General features: G+C 32.9%; 1 protein-coding gene across 6 annotated transcripts in view; it reads right to left on the bottom strand.

Annotated features, from left to right (window-relative positions):
* Positions 1 to 10,239: 10,239 nt before the first annotated feature.
* Positions 10,240 to 18,018, bottom strand: part of LOC149536087 (ADP-ribosylation factor GTPase-activating protein AGD12-like) — an 81,431-nt gene continuing 73,652 nt past the window's right edge. For 4 of the 6 annotated variants that reach the window (XM_089806758.1, XM_089806760.1, XM_089806757.1 and 1 more), the window contains one exon: positions 16,186 to 17,431. In XM_089806758.1, the coding sequence (XP_089662884.1) occupies positions 17,150 to 17,431 (282 nt within the window). In that variant the 3' untranslated portion in view covers positions 16,186 to 17,149. Of the gene's footprint in view, positions 10,543 to 16,185; positions 17,432 to 18,018 lie in introns of those variants that run through there. The other 2 variants (XM_089806761.1, XM_089806762.1) reach the window with 2 other exon arrangements.

The following is an 18,018-nucleotide window of genomic DNA, read 5'->3' as shown; positions in this document are numbered from 1 at the left end:
CCTTCTAGAGAAGACATGTTCATGTGTGATGTTTATTCCTTTTCTAAAATTCACCCCACTAATGATGACATTTTGGAGAAAGAGGAGGATATTATAAATACAATTTTAAATATCACCCTACCTTCTTTAAATACCATCCCTTTTAGAGATGAATATTTGATGGAAGCCCCTAATCCCAATTTTAAATATTGTCCTACTCATGAGGATACTTTGGAAGATGAGAATAATATCATTACTAATTTATGTGATAATCTCCCTTCTAGTAATAGACTTTTGATAATCAAGAACTTGATCAAGTTAATGTTGTCAATAATTTGGGTACTAAAAGTCCTAAGGTTGTTTTCCATCTTTGTTAAAATAACCCTACACCTAAAAATAAACAAATCATTATTGTGAAAGTTCCTCAACAACCTTATTATCATGTGGTTGCACATATAACACAAGAAAAAATAGATAACCTACAAGTTCAGTTGCTCCTCCTCTTATTGGTATTGAACCAATGATTCCTCTTGCACCTTATCCCCCTCGAAGTATTAGAAAATAATATGATTTAGTAGAAAAAAATCCATGATACTCCTACTAAGATACATCTTTAGAAGCTTCTTCAAGATGCACCTACATATCATGAATCATTATAGAAAGATTTGAGAAATATGAGTGTCACACCATCTTTCATTATCTAGCATTTCTTCTATCTACTTTAATTAAGAAATGTTTTGTAACTTCTAACCTTCTTCATGCTAAGTTGATTACTCAACCTACATGAAAGTATAATGGTAACAACCTTTGTTAGAATTAGAGAGATAGAAATAACAATTACATGCAAATATAACCAATATAAACAAATCACACAAAAGAGAACACAAGAAACAAAGATTTAATGTGATTCACCGAAACCCTAGGCTACATCCACCAAATAGCAGTCCAATATTCTTAATATCCAGTGATTTCAACCTAATTACAATATGAAATATCTTGCAACTCAATACCACCGTAAGAAGCTACTAAATCATCATCCCATAAAATCCCTAACCCTAAGATATTTTATACAAGCATTTTTCTCCTTACAAAATTAGGGCTAGAGTTGGTTACAACATGTTGGCCCTCAATAAATAGTCAGAAAAATAGTGCCAAAAAGTTTTCCTTAGGGGATCTGCCTCCAAATCTTGGCAAGGATATATTCCAAGTGTATCTTACTTACTTGATTAGTTACTATGAGCTAACAACCTTAAGGATGTTTATTTTTTCATGAATCATTAATATCACGATCACTCTACTAATGAATGTCAAGATGTGTGTTACAAATTTCAAAAACTCATTGATTATAATTTATTTATATAACATGTCTAAATGAGTTGATTCTCAATTATGATTACTTTGAATAACATTTAACTGCCTATTATGTGTCTCCACGTTGTGTGACATTGTTATCCTATTGGGGGCTCATTGTCATTCATGGTGTGGGTACAATTTTAGGTGTGGTCATACTTTTCAAGTAGCATAATAGTCCTCCTTAACCTTGTTCTTGTCCCTATTCTTGGGGGCAAGGGTACTATTCTAATATCTCTCATTCATTCTAAGGAACCACTTTTCCCTTGATTAAGTGGCATTTGTTTATTGTGTGACATCAAATCTTACATATAATTATTTGTTTTCATAAGGGATTCTCTCTTAGAAAAGAGGTATGTATCCTTGATCATAAGTTCTTCTTTATTCACAATTGGGTACTCGTGATAAAAAAAATCCATTACTTGTGGGGGAGAGTGTGTTTTCCTTCATTAAGAGTCCATTTACCTAGAATTAGAGAAAGTGTGAATTATTCCTTTATATTGGTCAACGATTTTTTTTTAAAAATTCTTCATCCTTAAAATGAATTCATTTAAACTGTTTTCATATTATCTCTTAGAATTCAAACATTCCTTGACCTAATAGGAGTTGTGAACTCTTTGTCTTGGACTAGGCAATGCTTATGAGATATCTTCTTGGTGTTAAAGGTGCTTTATCTTTGTTCCTCTTTTCCCTAAGATGTCTAAATAGTCCCATTTTTTCATATTAAGGGGGCATATACATGGCCTTCTTATTGAAAATGTTTTGGTTTCTTCAAGTGTTTCAAACAAAGTATACTAGAACAATACAATTTTCTAGGGCTAAATCACTCTCCTTTGCATTTTCTATATAGAGTCCTTGGATACTATGTTTTCCTTGGTTATCCATGGGATTGGTGGACACAATTTTCTAGACCATTCAACCTCTTATTTTCATATATTTCATGACTTGACTAGCATTTTCTAGACCATCAATTTCCTTTTTACATTATCTTTGATGGGTGGAACTAATATAGCACAAATTGCTAGACCATTTCCCTCTCTCCTCCTTACTCTTTCATGGATCACCTAGCATAAGATAGATGGATATCATGTTTCATCCATGGTTATCCTTTTTCTCTTGTCCATGATTCCATAGTATAAAACAATTTTCTATTTGATCAGATCATGGATTCTTGCCTTATCTTTGATGTGCGCTCTTTCTATATTCATGTGACCACTTGTGCTTTTGCAATATCTTTTCTAAATGTAATGCTAGTAGCGGATAATTTTTTTATATACAAGCTTCTTTGAGAAGTCGACTTGGAACCTTAGTAAGATTTAGGTTTTGTTCTTTGTTTTATATGTTCTTGCACATGGATGTACAAGTTAAGATCCTTGGTATGGGGGCTTATGTCTTTAGACATCATATTTATTTTCAATTTCCCCATCATTATATCTCTTTCTCTCTCTTCTTTCTACTTTATTATGAGCATGAGGTGGACTCATACTCTTGCTATAGTGGGGGATAAATGTACCATCCTAAAATGTTAGCATATATAGCTAGATTCTCATTTTAGTATATTTTATGGATTTCCAAATTAATTCACAACCTCTTGCACTCATTGGACCTTTAAATTAATATTATAAGACCTATGTTGATTCAATTTCTTCAAATCTTGGGTAATCCCTAGTAAGCCCTTAAATTTCTAAGTGTGTTCCTTTATTATTTCTCATCTTCAATTATGTAAGAATTTTCCTTAGGGAAAAATTCACCCAGGAACTAAGAACTCAAACACAAGCACAATTGTAGACCAGAAAGAGAGAGTATGACCAAAATGATGATATATTCATTCAATATGTGTTTAGAGTACACTAGGAGTGCATGTATATAAAGGCCTTTGAGATGCATCTAAAATGTCTAAGAATCAGCTACATGATAAGTCATACAACTAGGCATATGTCCACCAGATATGGGTTATCCTACATTAAGCACAGAAGTAAGTGTGATGATGAGAGGATAAGCCTACAAGGGTGTAACATGCAAATCAGTGTTGTAGACAACATGTGCTAAAAGAGAATGTGAATAAGTATGTTGTCTATATCACAACTCAGTTTATGATGCAAACTCCAGTGTTGTAGACACCATGTGCTGAAATAGAGTTGCATACTTCTGTGTTGTGAACATGACAACTCAAAAAGGTGCGCAAACTCCTAAGTGTCTCACAAAATAAAATAATGCAAAATAATAAAATAATGCATTAACCTAAGTAAACTTAAGTAAGTGTAAATAGTAAATACATATTTACACCAACAAATCATACGTATTTACACTAGCAAATCATTTATTACCCTACATTGGCCCTATGTTACCTTTTGTGGCCTTTGTATCTTGTTATGATCTCAAAATTAGGTGTTCTCCCTAATTTGACATTTATCTTGTCATTTAGGAACCTAGTTCAAATTTGGGTTGAGTTTCCTAGGAGCCAAATATTTCAAATGGTGCATACCTAAGAATAGAATGTTTGAAATAGAGTATTCATGTACCCTTGGGATTGAAATCAAAATGAGGTAGAGTAGATGCGGAAATGAGCTAGATTTGATCAAATTAAGAGATATAGTCAAAGATGATATATAAGTGATTAAGACCAAACAATGGCACACCAAGCAGTGCAGATATGCCCTAATTTGACTAAGTTTGACCAAGAAAGGTAAAGCATCAAAATTAGGTCAAAACATGAATAAAGATGAAATGAAATGAAACAAAAGAGAAGGAAGGATGAAGGTAGCAAAGAAAGGGTGACAAGAAAGATGGAATGATGTAAGAAGACAAAATGATGATTGCCTCGAAAGGATTTGAAGATTAAGCCTCAAATGTCAGCCAGATGAGTAGGAAGGTGGAATTTTAAAATACTATTTTGAATAGCAAGATGAACCCATATTTTGATTTCAGTCCCGAAGATGGATCTAGGACATCAAAATTAGGTAAGGGTACAATTTTTGCAAAAATTTGGAAGTGATAAAAAATTAGGTCAAAATAGGTCATAAGAGTATATATGGGGTCCAAAAGGGTAGATAGATATGATAATAATATTAACCCCTTGTGATGATAGGATATGGGAAGATGATGAGATCAAAAGATCAAAAGAAGATGAAGACACGGTCAAAAAGAATCAAGAAGATGAATGTATTTTTTTGACGCGTCCATGAAAGATAAAGAAGATTCTCTTGATACTCAAATGCAATCTAAGATAGAATGAACCCTAGAATGTAAGCTAGTAGGCAAAGGTGCAATTGGAATGGTTATATAAGTAGGTTCTAGTTTTTAGCATCGATCCTTATGATTGATATCAAAAGATCATACAATCATCACTAGTATAACTATGAGGATATAAATATGATCTATATCAGATAGAAATGTGGGAACCCAACATATGCATCAAAGACATAAAGGCCAAGATGATAGTGCAGTTACATTCCCTGGTTTTAGTCTAGGAATATTATGCTCACATCGAGACACAAAATGTTGAGATGGACATAAGCACACACTTAAACAAAAAATAAGGACATAGCATAGAAGATCCCAAGTGTCAAGTGGCTCAAGCAAAAAGCTCAAGATACCTAAGATCTAACAAGGTGCACCTGCAGACAAAACTCAAAGAAAAACATGCCCCATGCCCCCAGTCCTCTAGTTCATAACATCCTTGAGAAACTACTGGGGATGGAACACTTAGCAAAGAAACCATTATAGACTGTACAGAAAGAAAATAAGCCAACAAATCTCAACTAGTTTTCAGTTTGAGTGCATGTGTGAAAGTCACATGAGCATCATCCTAGGACTCAAGTATGACTGTGAGAATGTCGCAATATCCTAGACTATAGCCAAAGTATCCAATAAGTGTTGAGAAACACTTGATGTCAAGGGAGAGTGTTGAAAAACACTATATGAGAGTTGCTTGAGGAACACCAAAGCAACCAAGAGACATAGTAACATATATAGTTTGTGACCCCTAGAGCTAGATAACAATCAATTCCAAACTAGGCAAGGCAAAAGAGATATGAAATGGATTATGCTTAGGGTGCAAAGCCATATGCTAATCGACACAAGTGTGAGGGTCTCAAGTAGTGATTGTTTCCAAGTTTTCACCACTTGGCATGAGTTTTTTTTCACAATTTTTTATAATGGTTTTGTATTTTTGAGATATTTGATTTTTTTTGTGATACATCAAAGCACCTATAGCTTGATTTTCACTAAGATGGTCATTTTTTCAAGACATTTTCTTCTTTTTAGGATAATTTCACCATCATATATGATTGTTTTGGATTTTTTCAAGATCGTAAAGTATGTACAAGCTTTGAGGAATGAGAACACTAAGCATAGAACTTCTTCAAATACAGTCTATCGATGGTCTCAAGGAGTTACCCTCAAGTTTAGAGAGCTAATAGGAACCAAAAGCAAAAGCAATAGTAACAATATAGGGACCTAGCCAGTTAGGTTCAAACTTGCCCTTTTGTTCTCTATTTTGTTGATTCTTCATATTCTCTCTTAAGGACAACATTGCCAACTTGAAACTCCCTAAGATAAACCTTCTTGTTGTAGCTAGTAGATATTCATTTTTTATATGCTCTCATGTGGTCAAAAGCATCCTTGAAACATTCATAGGAGTGGTATTGCAAGAATCTGAAGAAACCTACAATAAGAGATGGATCTTGCAAACTATAGAGAGATTCTTTGCATCTAATAATTTATGTGCAGAAAAACATCTCAAAGTAACGTCTTCATTCCTATGAACTCTAAGATGCACACATATTATTGAATAACCATTAAAATGCTTTTTTTTTGCCATATTTCTAAATCTAAAATGGAGGCAAAGGAGATTTCCAAGACACTATAAATTGCAAGGTTATTTTCTATGAACAATGGAAACTTTTTGGCTCTTGAATTTGCATAGCTCTATAGTCCTCATCAATAATCAACCCTTTCAAAGAGACTCGCAAGGAAGGAATCTCAACTTCTAATGGTAGGAAAACCTTAGAACCATAGACTAGAGAAAAAGGTGTGGCCCCAGTAAGCATGTGTATGCTAGTCCTATAACCCCATAGTGCAGGATTAATTTGTAAATGCTAATCTTTCCTAGACTTAAGTACAATTATATGCAATATTTTGAGCAATATCTTATTTGAAGCTTTAGCTTGACCATTCCCTTAGGGATAATAAATAGAAGACCAATGTTGCTTGATTTTGAATCTCTTGCAAAGTTTCCTAAGGTCCTCATTCTTGGATTGTCATCTATTATCAGTGACTATAGAGAAGGGAATTCCATAGCAAAAAATGGTTTGATTTTGGATGAAGAGAGTCACATGCTTCTCTTTAACAATAAAGAGAGGGACAACTTCAACCCATTTAGTGAAATATTCAATAGTTGTAATGATAAACTTGTGGCCACTAGATGATCTAGGATGTATTTTGCCAACCAAATTAATGACACACTATTGAAAAGGTCAATGTGTGATAGAGCGAATCAACTCACGTTGAGGAGCATGAATCAAGTTACCATGCAGTTCACACTTCTTGCAAGACTTAGCATAACACATGACATCATCTTGCATAGTAGACCAATAGTAACCAACCCAAAGCAATTTTTGAGAAAGCGCAAAGCCATTAGAATGAGATCCACAAATATCATTGTGAACTCACTCAAACTCATCCTTCTCTAAGCACCTAAGTAGCATTCTATCTGAACCCTTCCTATACAATTTACCAAAGACAAGGGTAGAATGGGAGGCATTGCAAATGAGTTGGCATTTTTCATTACGAGTTAGGTCATTGGGAATAATTTGGTCATGGAGATAACAATAGACAGCGGCATAGCGAGAGGAGTTGTGACCACAATAGTGCAAATGACTTGGTTATCAGGGGAATCGTAGGAAGAGTAACGTAGCTCTTCCATCAGGAATTCAATCTAAGACATGTTCTTGTACCTGTAGGATTGATGCCAAGGTAGTCATAGCATTAGTAGCCTTATTTTCAACCCAAGGGATTTGTTGAAAAGTAACAAAGGTGAAATAGTTCCTCAAAGCATCAACCGACATTTTATAGGGAATCAACTTGTCATCCTTAGTTTGATTGTCATTGTTGATTTAATTTATGAGAAGTTGGGAGTCTCCAAATGTATGTAGCTTAGTAATTCTCCATTCAATAGTTAACTTCATCACATTGTGAGAGCCACATATTTGGCTATGTTATTTGTGCAAGGAAACAATATCTTGTAGGACTTAGGAATGGTGTAGCCATGAGGTGTAATAAACAAAATGTCAACACCACCACCATTCTGAGTATGTGATCTATCAAAGAAAATCATCCAAGTCCTTTTAGTGGCATGCATGATAGATGAATGCAAAAAATCTATTTTGATAGGAGCACTAGCTTGAGGCGAGAAATTGGCAAGTTGGTCTGCAATAGCTTGTCCTTTTATGGCTTTATGTTCGACATATTGAATGTCAAATTCAAAAAGAATCATTAGCCATTTAGCAAGTCGACCAGTGAGTGCAACTTTTTACTTAGGAGGTACTTAAGAGGATCAATTTTGGAAACCAAGTGCATAGAATGAGCTAGCATATAGTGTTGAAGCTTTCGATATGCAAACACCATAGCGAGACAAGCCTTCTCAATGTTTTTGTAATTGATCTCATAAGAAACTATAGTTCTTCTAATATAATAACTAGTTTTCTTCTTTTCATTTTCATCATATTGTGATAATAATTCCCCTAGGGAAGTAGTTGTAGCTGAGATGTACAAAATTAATGGCTTTCCTAGAAGAGGGGGCATAAGAATAGAAGGCTTGACTAAATATTCTTTGATTTGATTAAGGCTCTTGTCACATTATTCATTCTAAACACATGTAGACCCCTTATGAAAGTTCTTATTGAAGGATTGTTATCTGTTGGCCAACTAAGAAATAAACCTCCTTATAGATTGAAGATGCCCTTGAAGACTTATTAACTAACTAATATTGTGGTGAGGTGACATTTCCATAATTACTTGTACCTTTTTAGGATCAACCTCAATGCCCTTAGTGGGCATAATGTAGCCTAGCAATATACCAGAGGTGACACCAAAACCACATTTCTTAGGATTGAGCCTAAGCTGAAATTGTTCCATATGGTCTACTATCAAACTCAAGTCATCCAAGTGAGTGTTTATTTTCTTAGACTTGGCCAAGGTGTCATCTACATAATCCTCAATGTTTTTATGCATCATGTCATGAAAAATTGTTTTCATATCCCTTTCATATGTAACACTAGCATTTAGCCCAAATGGCATGACATTCCAACAAAAGGTACCCCATGCACAAGTCAAAGCAATATTTTCTTGGTCTGCAGGATCTATCTTAATTTGGTTATATTCCAAGAACCCATCCAATAAAGAGTACATTTCATATCCGTAGTCATGTCCATAATCATATCAATATTAAGGAGTGGAAAATCATCATTTTGGAAAGCTTTATTTAGATCTTGGAAGTTGGTGCACACTCAAATGGATTTTTCGTGCTTTGAAATGTAGTTATAAAAAAATGGGTGTGGGGTCACAGATGTAGTCCAACTTCCTATGAGTTCTTTTGTCAACTATGTATAGAAAAATTAGTCCTACTCTAGAAAGAAAAATATGTATAGTATTGATTAAACCTAGGATAATTTTTAGTCATGTGTAGTTTAAATAATCATTGGCACAAGTATGTAGTCAAACTTCTTATAATGGAGTTCCTTTGTGATTTATGCATAGAATATTTGGTCCCAAGTAGTCCAGGTTCCTATAATAGAATTTAAATTACACAAAGAATATTTAGTCCCAACTAGAAAGAAGAAATTGTATCATATTGATTTAATCTATGTAATTATAAAAATTATAGGTATAAGGTGTAATTATAAAAACTATAGCTCTGGGGACAAGTACACATTCTAAGTTCCTATAATGTATAGACTCCCCATGTAAACTATGCATAGAATATTTGGTCACAATTTAGAGAGAATAAAGTAACCCAAACTAAATTTTCAAATAAATATAATTATAAAAATTATGAACATAGGGATAGGGATATAGTCCATGGAGTTCCCTTGTGAACTACAAATATAATATTTAGTTCCAACTTAGAAATAAGAAAAAGTATCATATTGACTTAACATATGTAGTTATAAAAAAGTATGGCTATGTTGGCATCAATGCAGTCCACCTTCCTATAATAGAGTTCCCTTGTGAACTATATATAGAATATGTGATACCAATCTAGAGAGAAAATATTATCATACTTATTTAATCTAGAAATTTTCAAATCGGGAACCTAGAATGTGATGCCCCTTAAACTTTCTTTTCTTTTCCTTGCAAGTCATCTTCATTTCTCTAGAATTTAGATTGCTTTGTGGCTAATGAAGATTTTTATTCATAATGTATGTTCCATTTAATATTTAAGCCGATAAGCTTCACTCCTTGGAAAAAGTGGTTGGTTTGTTCGAATTTTCCAACGGTCTTACACGAGGAAAAATAGATGGGAAGTATCCAAACGTATTTATCCGTGGACAAAAAACATAGTGAAATGGAGCATTTCAAAATTTCAGTCCCATGATATCCTCGCCAATTAGGTGCCAGCTAAGCAGATCAGACAAAAAAAACTTACCTTCTCCTCCATCAGTTGTCATCTCGCTGTCAAATATTTTATAAAATGCTCCAAAGCACTAATGAGTGGTCTGCGGTTAATATCATTTTGAAGCAAAGAAACAACATGCAACGATATATATAGAGGAATCTCTATCAAGGAACGAAAAAATTGTTCATGGAGATCTTTCATTTAGGGAAAAGAGGTGGAGTATGATGTGGCTTTGGACATGGAGAGCATTAAAAAAATTATACGACTTGTAGGCAGAGACGCCATTATGCATGTGCACAATGTTTCTAGTGCAATATTATCAAAAGTGACTGAATACATCAACAATAAATGTATTTCTCTGTACTTAATTTGTACAAAGAAAACATGGGGATTTCATAACCATTTTGATCCGACCGTCAAACATGTCACTGATGAAAACCCAATAGATTGGCTTCAGACAAATCATTGTTCAGAAGCTTTAGTTGTACATCTTGGGCAGATGCTCTCTAATATGGTAGAAAATCCTCCAGCTGATGCTTTGATATTCTAACTTTCATCGTCTTAACTTTTTCAGTTTTATTCTCCCAAGGAACATCCTGCCAAGAGATAGTGTTTTGTCATTTCCGAATTATGGTTTTAAGATCAAATTGGGTTTAGAACCGAAAACGACCACAAATACCATGCTACTAACCATAGAAAATATTTGCATTGGCATTCAATTTTAGTTTAAACTCGGAGTCAACACAAAACTAGAGCCCAAAAGTCTTGGATGAGGAGAGACCAAATCAATAAAAGGATTAAAAAGTTGGGTTGATTATTTCTAATGTTGGCACCTCTGGCTTGTTGAAATAAATTAAATATACTGTCGGCACAAACCAAAATATGAAACAAATGCAGCCACCTTCAGCTGTTCATAGCCACTTACAACCTTTCATACCAACTACACCCATTAATGTTTCAGTCAACTACCAATTTACAGGCATTGTAATATTTGTTATACATTTGCCTATAAATTTGATGCATGAAATTGGGATATTAACGCTTAATTTTGGATCCATACTTTATATAATGATTGTATTCTACTTTTGCTCATTAATTACTTGAAAAAATTAAACCTTCAATTGTCAAATGTTCATCTCAATACTACTCTATAGAGATGGGGATCTTCAAAGCCCAACATCCCAAGATTGGAGTCAAATACTGGAAAGAACTAGTGTCTATTGGCCATTGATATCTAGCTTAATAACCAATTAGCATGATAAGCCTCTTTAGTTTGTTGTGTTTTACATAATATTACAATTGATCCTTGCTCAAAATATCTAAACTATAAATAGAGGTATTTCTATCAGAACTTACGTCTATTTGGTGAGAGAGCAGGGAGGGCGCTGGTGGAGGTCAGCATTAAATTTATTATAATTCAATAGTTTTGAACGCCTAATTCTTTATCTAAGGGAAGACCATGCTAAAGCTTTACAACATCACAAGACAGACATAAATTCTACTTCCTCATGGATGGCATATTAGAACAAAAATTTCCAAGTAGATAGCATAATTTTTTAATGTTCTTGTGAAAGTTGGGCCTCTCAACTTGCTCTGGTAATAAAATGAACAAACTTGCACACTTTGCCAGTTAAGAGAATAAGGAAAAATGTTAGTAAAAATGTTTAATGCTAATTTTGGGATTTATAACAATAATTTAACTGCATTTTGGGTACTATAAGTTGAGTGGTTATTTCTGACACTTAAAAAATGGTATTTTGATACAACAACAATCCCACTTTAATAGAATAATCTAAAAATAAATTTGTAAAAACCACAATGAAATACTCCTACCTATTATCAATGTAAAATACCTCATTTACAGGACCAAGAATATTTACACCATTTCAGAAGATTTAAAACAAAAGGGGTCCAATGCCAGAGCTTACAAATAAGTGTTGTATCAGACAAAGATAGTCTCCTAGTCATAGAGAGAGAGAGAGAGAGAGTCTCAAGGGCCCATTTATATATTTTTCTGATACAAGTAAACTAGCATTTTCATTGAGGGGTGCAAAGGTTACGCAAATAGCGAAACATATATATTATATTTAGACAAATTAATGTATCTATATACCTCTCTATTTTTATATCCATGTCTCTTTTTGAATCATAATTTCTCTATAAGCATCCCTATCCCTTCCTTTATATCTTTCTTTTACGTATGCACATAGACACATTTCTCCTTCCCTATTTCTAATTTCCCCCTCTTTACCTTTAGTTGCTTTACATCTATACTTTATTTCCTCTATTTCCTTTGATCTATCTATTTATCACCTCATAATCTTTATCATTCTATCTCTACATCTTCCATCTATCTTTCTCTTATTTATTTTACTCATTGTTCCCCCTAGTTCTCCTTATTCCTCTAACTATCAAAAATTTACCTTTATCGACAACATTTTCTACCACGTGCGCATATTATATATTCTCTAAGATTATGCATTTAAACTCTAAGATATTCATAATAAGGTTCTAAGCATAAAGAGTTGGCAACTATGTTAGGCATATCGTCTTTTGCCATAACTTTAATAGGCACGACTCTTTTGATAAATCTAAAATCATTTTTATAGATTAAAAATATTGGAAGCAAAAATCTACACACAATGGTAAAATTGTGAGCTTCTTAATTAAGATGTCTTGAGTTTGAATCTACTCAAGCTAAATACATAATAATAATAAATTTTACAACACAATAATTATTAATTATTAAAAATATAGATTAAAAATATTTAAATTATATTAACATTTCTTTTATCAATATAATTAAATATGGTTCAATTGATACATAACAATGAATTAAAGAAGAAAATAATACATCACAATGAATTAAAGAAGAAAATAATGTCATATATTTTATTAATTAAAATATTAGATCCTACGAATTTGTGTTTAGTTAGTCTTTTTTAGCAATAATTAGATTGTAGATTTTGATTTAACAAGTTTAGTTTTTCTATTAGATTTTTAAGTTTAATAATTATATTTATAGAAAATTAGATTGGCCATTTTACATTGAGAATTATAGTAATAGTGATAGAGGGGTAGAAAGATATATTAGATTTTTTTTAATTAAATATATGTATACATTACTAAGATGATTTGTGATTTTTTTAAGTAGGTAACAATTTAAATATATGAAAAAAAAATTAAAATTTAGAAGAATTTAAAAAACTAAGAACAATTTAATTGTGTGCAAAATAAATACATTTATAAAAGTACAAAACATCTTTTTTTTATATACGGCAAACTTTATATACTCTTTAATTCAAATATTTTAATCTAGGCTTTGTAACTTTTTGGAACCATATTTTTCCCTTTTGTATGCTATAGAGAATACCGCACCCATTATAATATAATGCATTTCTCCAACAAGAGTTTGCATTCCTACATCACTTGACCATGCTTCTTTGAAGGTATCTTGAAACCAACACCAAGGCTTGTGCAAAGTGTGACAACATACTTTAAAGTTACCCTTATTTGCTCATTTTCCTTATGCATCCTTAGTGCTAACACTCTCAGATACAACAACCTTAACCCAACTACAAATTTATAGTTCATAGCTTGGTGTTTTAATTTTAACTAGTTTAATTCAATGGGCTCTCAAATTTTGGGGCTTGGGGATCCAGTCATTATGATTATTTTAGCAATGATGCAATGAAAATGAAGATGAGATGTTTGGAGGTTCTATATAGCTTTTTCAAGTATTTCATAAAAAAAATATGGATGGTGATGTTGGAATATTAAAAAGAATTGGTAAAACAAATTTATCCAGAACTTGTTCCTCCTATTCATAATTAATATAGAATATAGAGTGTATCAGTTCGATAAATTAAATTTGCACATAGGTGGGGATGTGTTGCTGGGTGGGATAGATTGTGTTAAAATATAAAATTTAAAAGTTATATAGTATATTGTTATTGTTGTTTTGTTATAGTTTTTCAAGTAAACAAATAATTATTATTTATTTATGTTAATTTATTTAAAATTAATAAAATTGATTATCTATACTTAATTTTTTTTTTTAAATTAAACTAATATTTTTACAATTTAGCAACTTTAATGATATTGTATCTACTTCTAATTAAAATTTTGAAATAATTTCATTAAAATAAAAAATTAACTCTTTTATAATCATAAATTTGTTGAAATCTAAATAAATTAATATTATCATTTTTTTTTTTAAACATAATAAAATATAATAGTACTAAATTGTTTAATTAATCTCCCAATTTATTTTAGTTTCATCACTTCATTTTTAACTTCTTGCATGGGAATGACTTTATGTAATGCAATGACCCTCTTCATGTTTTTCCAAGATTTTAAGGAAATAAAATATTTTTTGGAAATAAAATGAAAAATCAACAACTATAAAGGCCAATCATAGAATTAGTGGTGACCTTAGCATATTTCATACTAAGGATAAAGGGCTTCAAAAAATCACAATTGAAGGAGAAATCTAAAATGCAAGTATAGGCATTGTACATGGCAAAATCTCGTGACAAGGACATGAATCCGGCAATGTCTTTGTTTATCTACAATGCATGTGCACACAATAGAGCTCAAAAATTGTATGTCACTGTCGCAAGTAGAATTGAGTCAATGTATCGTAGACATGTGATTGCATTCTCCTCACACACTGTCAAGGACATCTAAATGGTTTCTATATATAGAAGACATATTAGTACTGGATTCTCACATATTACCAAAGATGTATTAGCCTCAACTTTGGCTCTCCCATCACTTATGACTGTAACTATTTGTCCCCTACACCTTAAGAGGTACTATCTTGTGTACATGTTCATAAACATGAATTCATTTAATTAGGTAGGGTTGCACTTAAATGGATTCTACAATTGGTTGTCTTCACATTTTCTAGGATCACACATGAATACATTTGATAATTTAGGCAAAGGTTGAGACCATTACAAAATAGTTGAAAGTAACATTATGCTCTTTTGAAATAAAATGCTTAAAACTTAAGGTTGAATTGTACATTTCATTATCTATTTAAATTATATGTTAAAGAAATCTTTAACTGGAACTACCTCTTTCTCAGTCAAACATGCTCATCAACGAAGACAATCTCTATCAAGCGTCATGTTGGATGAAACAAAAAGTGAGGAAAGCCAAGAAGAAATAAAGGCACAACATAATGGATTGCAGATAAGAATGGTGCAAAGGCTACCAGATGGAAATTGTTTTTTCAGAGCCCTAGCAGATAAACTTGAAGGTGACCAAGAGCAACACTCAAAGTATCTTAGTATAGTAGTGGAGTACATTATGGAGAATTGTTCAGACTTTGAGCCTTTCTTTTCTCAGAAAGATGACATGAATTTTGAAAATGATTGAAAAAATGGCAGAAGATGGAACTTGGGTAGATCATTGTGAGATTTATGCAACCTCCCTAGTGACTTGAACAATATCATGTGCACCATTTGAAGGGCCAAGCATCCCAAATCTACAATATTGATAGCTCAAACATACCCACACTTCATGTCTCATATCATGATGGAAACCACTACTGTAGTGTGTACTTCATTAATAACAACGTCAATGCTCATGTAGCACCCATGCTTTTGGAGGAGGATAATCAAAGTACCGGCCATAATGACCAAGATTCTATAAATTTATTATAGATGAAAAAGGGTGCAAAGATATCAACAAAAGTTGCATAGAAGATAAATTATTGAAAAGACAGGACAAACCTTGAGGAAAGAAAAGCTTAATAGGGTGTATTCCATGGTTAGCAAGGAAACCAAAATAATAAAGATTTTTAAATTATCTTTTCAATGTTATACCATGTATAAAAATTATTATTAGCAAACTTTCTGGTGTCAACATTCAGTGACATTATTTGATATATATAAAACTATCGACGTAACCCTGCACCCTTCAAAGATGCAAGTGCTAGTATACTTACAAAGTAGGGTTGACATTTCACAATCAGCCTTGCTACCGGTCTAGTTTGCCATTGAAGTCACCTGTCTGTTTCTCTTTTAGACAAATTATACATAGGACAACTGAATCATGTATTTGTTCCATGCAAGTAACATTAAATTATTTATACACCATAAAATTCAACATTTTTTTTGTCTTTGCATATTTCAGCCAGTGAAAGATCCACTTGTCTGATTTTAGACCATAAAACAAAAAAAAGGAGCACCTAATCTAGCAAGGCCTTTCCAAAGAATCATATGACTTCATTTCCAAATACAATCTCGCTAAGAGACTTTTATTCTTATTTAATTTAATCTTACTGCCATGCTTATGATGATCACATCCTCATTTAACGTTCTAGAAACTGAACATGGATGCAGACCCTCAAAATAAAATATGTGAACAATATGAAACTTGCCAGAAATATGAGAACAGATACACCATTGACTGATGTTGCATCTTCCCAGAAAGCTTATGAAATCTTCATTAATATCATAGCTTTCACTGTTTATGACGGTTTAGAAAAACGCAGCCCACAGGACTAGATTTTTAGCTTTGCTCTGAATAACTTTATGAATGTGATAATATTACAGATATGTGTCCAGGCTCTTCTAGGAAACAATACTTTACAGCTTTAGAAGAGCCTCACTGGTTTAATTCAGTTCTCCACTGTCCAATGCTAATGCTCATTGAATGGCTTGCACAGAAAAGGAAAACATCGAAGTTTATCTTTCGGAGTAATAACTACCTGAATAACCTTAACACTTTCGTCAGTCTCACAATATGTAAATCTTCTTGTCTATATTCATCACTGGTTCTATGACAAGAACATTGATTTACTAGAATTTTCATAATTGATCTCTAATTCCAATTATTTGAGAAGTTCATCTGTTCCCTGCCAGACATTATGTACCTTGATTGCCATCTGCATACTATGCTCAAGCATCAGTAAAGTGAATTTCTTCTTACAGATATTTGTGACTCGGTATTTATGAAGCCAAATGACTTCAATAAATCCAGTCGTGCATGTTACAAAAGAATGCCTGTTACAAAAAAATCCAGTTTACACATTAAACTCACTCGGCAGCAATTCATCAACTCAAGTAGACATGCTTGTGCCAAGGGCATTAAATAATCCCTCAATTTAGGCAGCAATCCTAAATGAAGTTGTATAGTACACCCTGATGTGCATGGTGTTTTATAGTACACTACCAACATACATAAATGAAATTACTGGGTGAGGGGAACACACTCAAGCTCCAGATCTAATATTCCAGACTCCACATTTTGCAGTTTCAAGATTATATCCTGCTTTACGTGTCCATCAACAAGCTTGATTATGCTATCAGTTACAAGTGCATTGTCACTTGTAGCTAGCCATTTTCCAATCTGCATATCTCCAAAGCCGACTGCATTTATGTATGCATTTGCGGCAGAAACCAATGGTTGAATATCCACTTCAGCCTCCCCCATGCTGTCATCTGATGAGAAGGTGTCTTTGTCAAATACTTGCTGCAGGTAGTAGCAATCAACATGTTATATGCTATACAGCTATAAAAAATTCATTAGCATGTCTCCAAAAATACCACAAACCATATGGTTTGGGAAAAGTTTCCATTGTTATAAATGGTTTCTACTAGAACATGAAGGATGAGGAGGTGCAAATGATCTTTGAACAATAAAATTGTAAAAGAGTATCTCCACTTTTTATATTTGCACATATGCAATATGCCTGTTATCCTGAATCACGGAAACCAATAGATGCAAAAGTGATGTGGTACAATTTGCTTCATTGCTAATTAATAGTAACAGGGATGCATCCTCAAGGACCTGGGACATGTCCCCAGCGTCCCAGATTCTTGGAAGTTGGAGAGGACATTCCCTTTTTCCAGGAATTAGGTCCTACACTGTTCGATGCATAAAAATTAAAAAGTCTGAAGCGGAAAAAAGCTTAACCATTAATAGCTAACAGGGAGAGAATTGTCATTGAAAATTCAGCATGATGCATTTACTTTTTAAAATGTCAGCTTCTTTTAGTTTGTTTAAAGTTAAAAAATTAATAGCTGTACCCCTGTCAAACAGCATGCTCCCATCCCAGA

Source organism: Cupressus sempervirens, chromosome 10 (genome assembly GCF_028749045.1).
Source record: "Cupressus sempervirens isolate cs-2001-9-10 chromosome 10, ASM2874904v1, whole genome shotgun sequence".
In the NCBI taxonomy this organism is placed as follows: domain Eukaryota; kingdom Viridiplantae; phylum Streptophyta; class Pinopsida; order Cupressales; family Cupressaceae; genus Cupressus; species Cupressus sempervirens.
The sequence above is the reverse complement of the archived record's forward strand: the minus strand, read 5'-3'. Positions and strand labels throughout refer to the sequence as shown.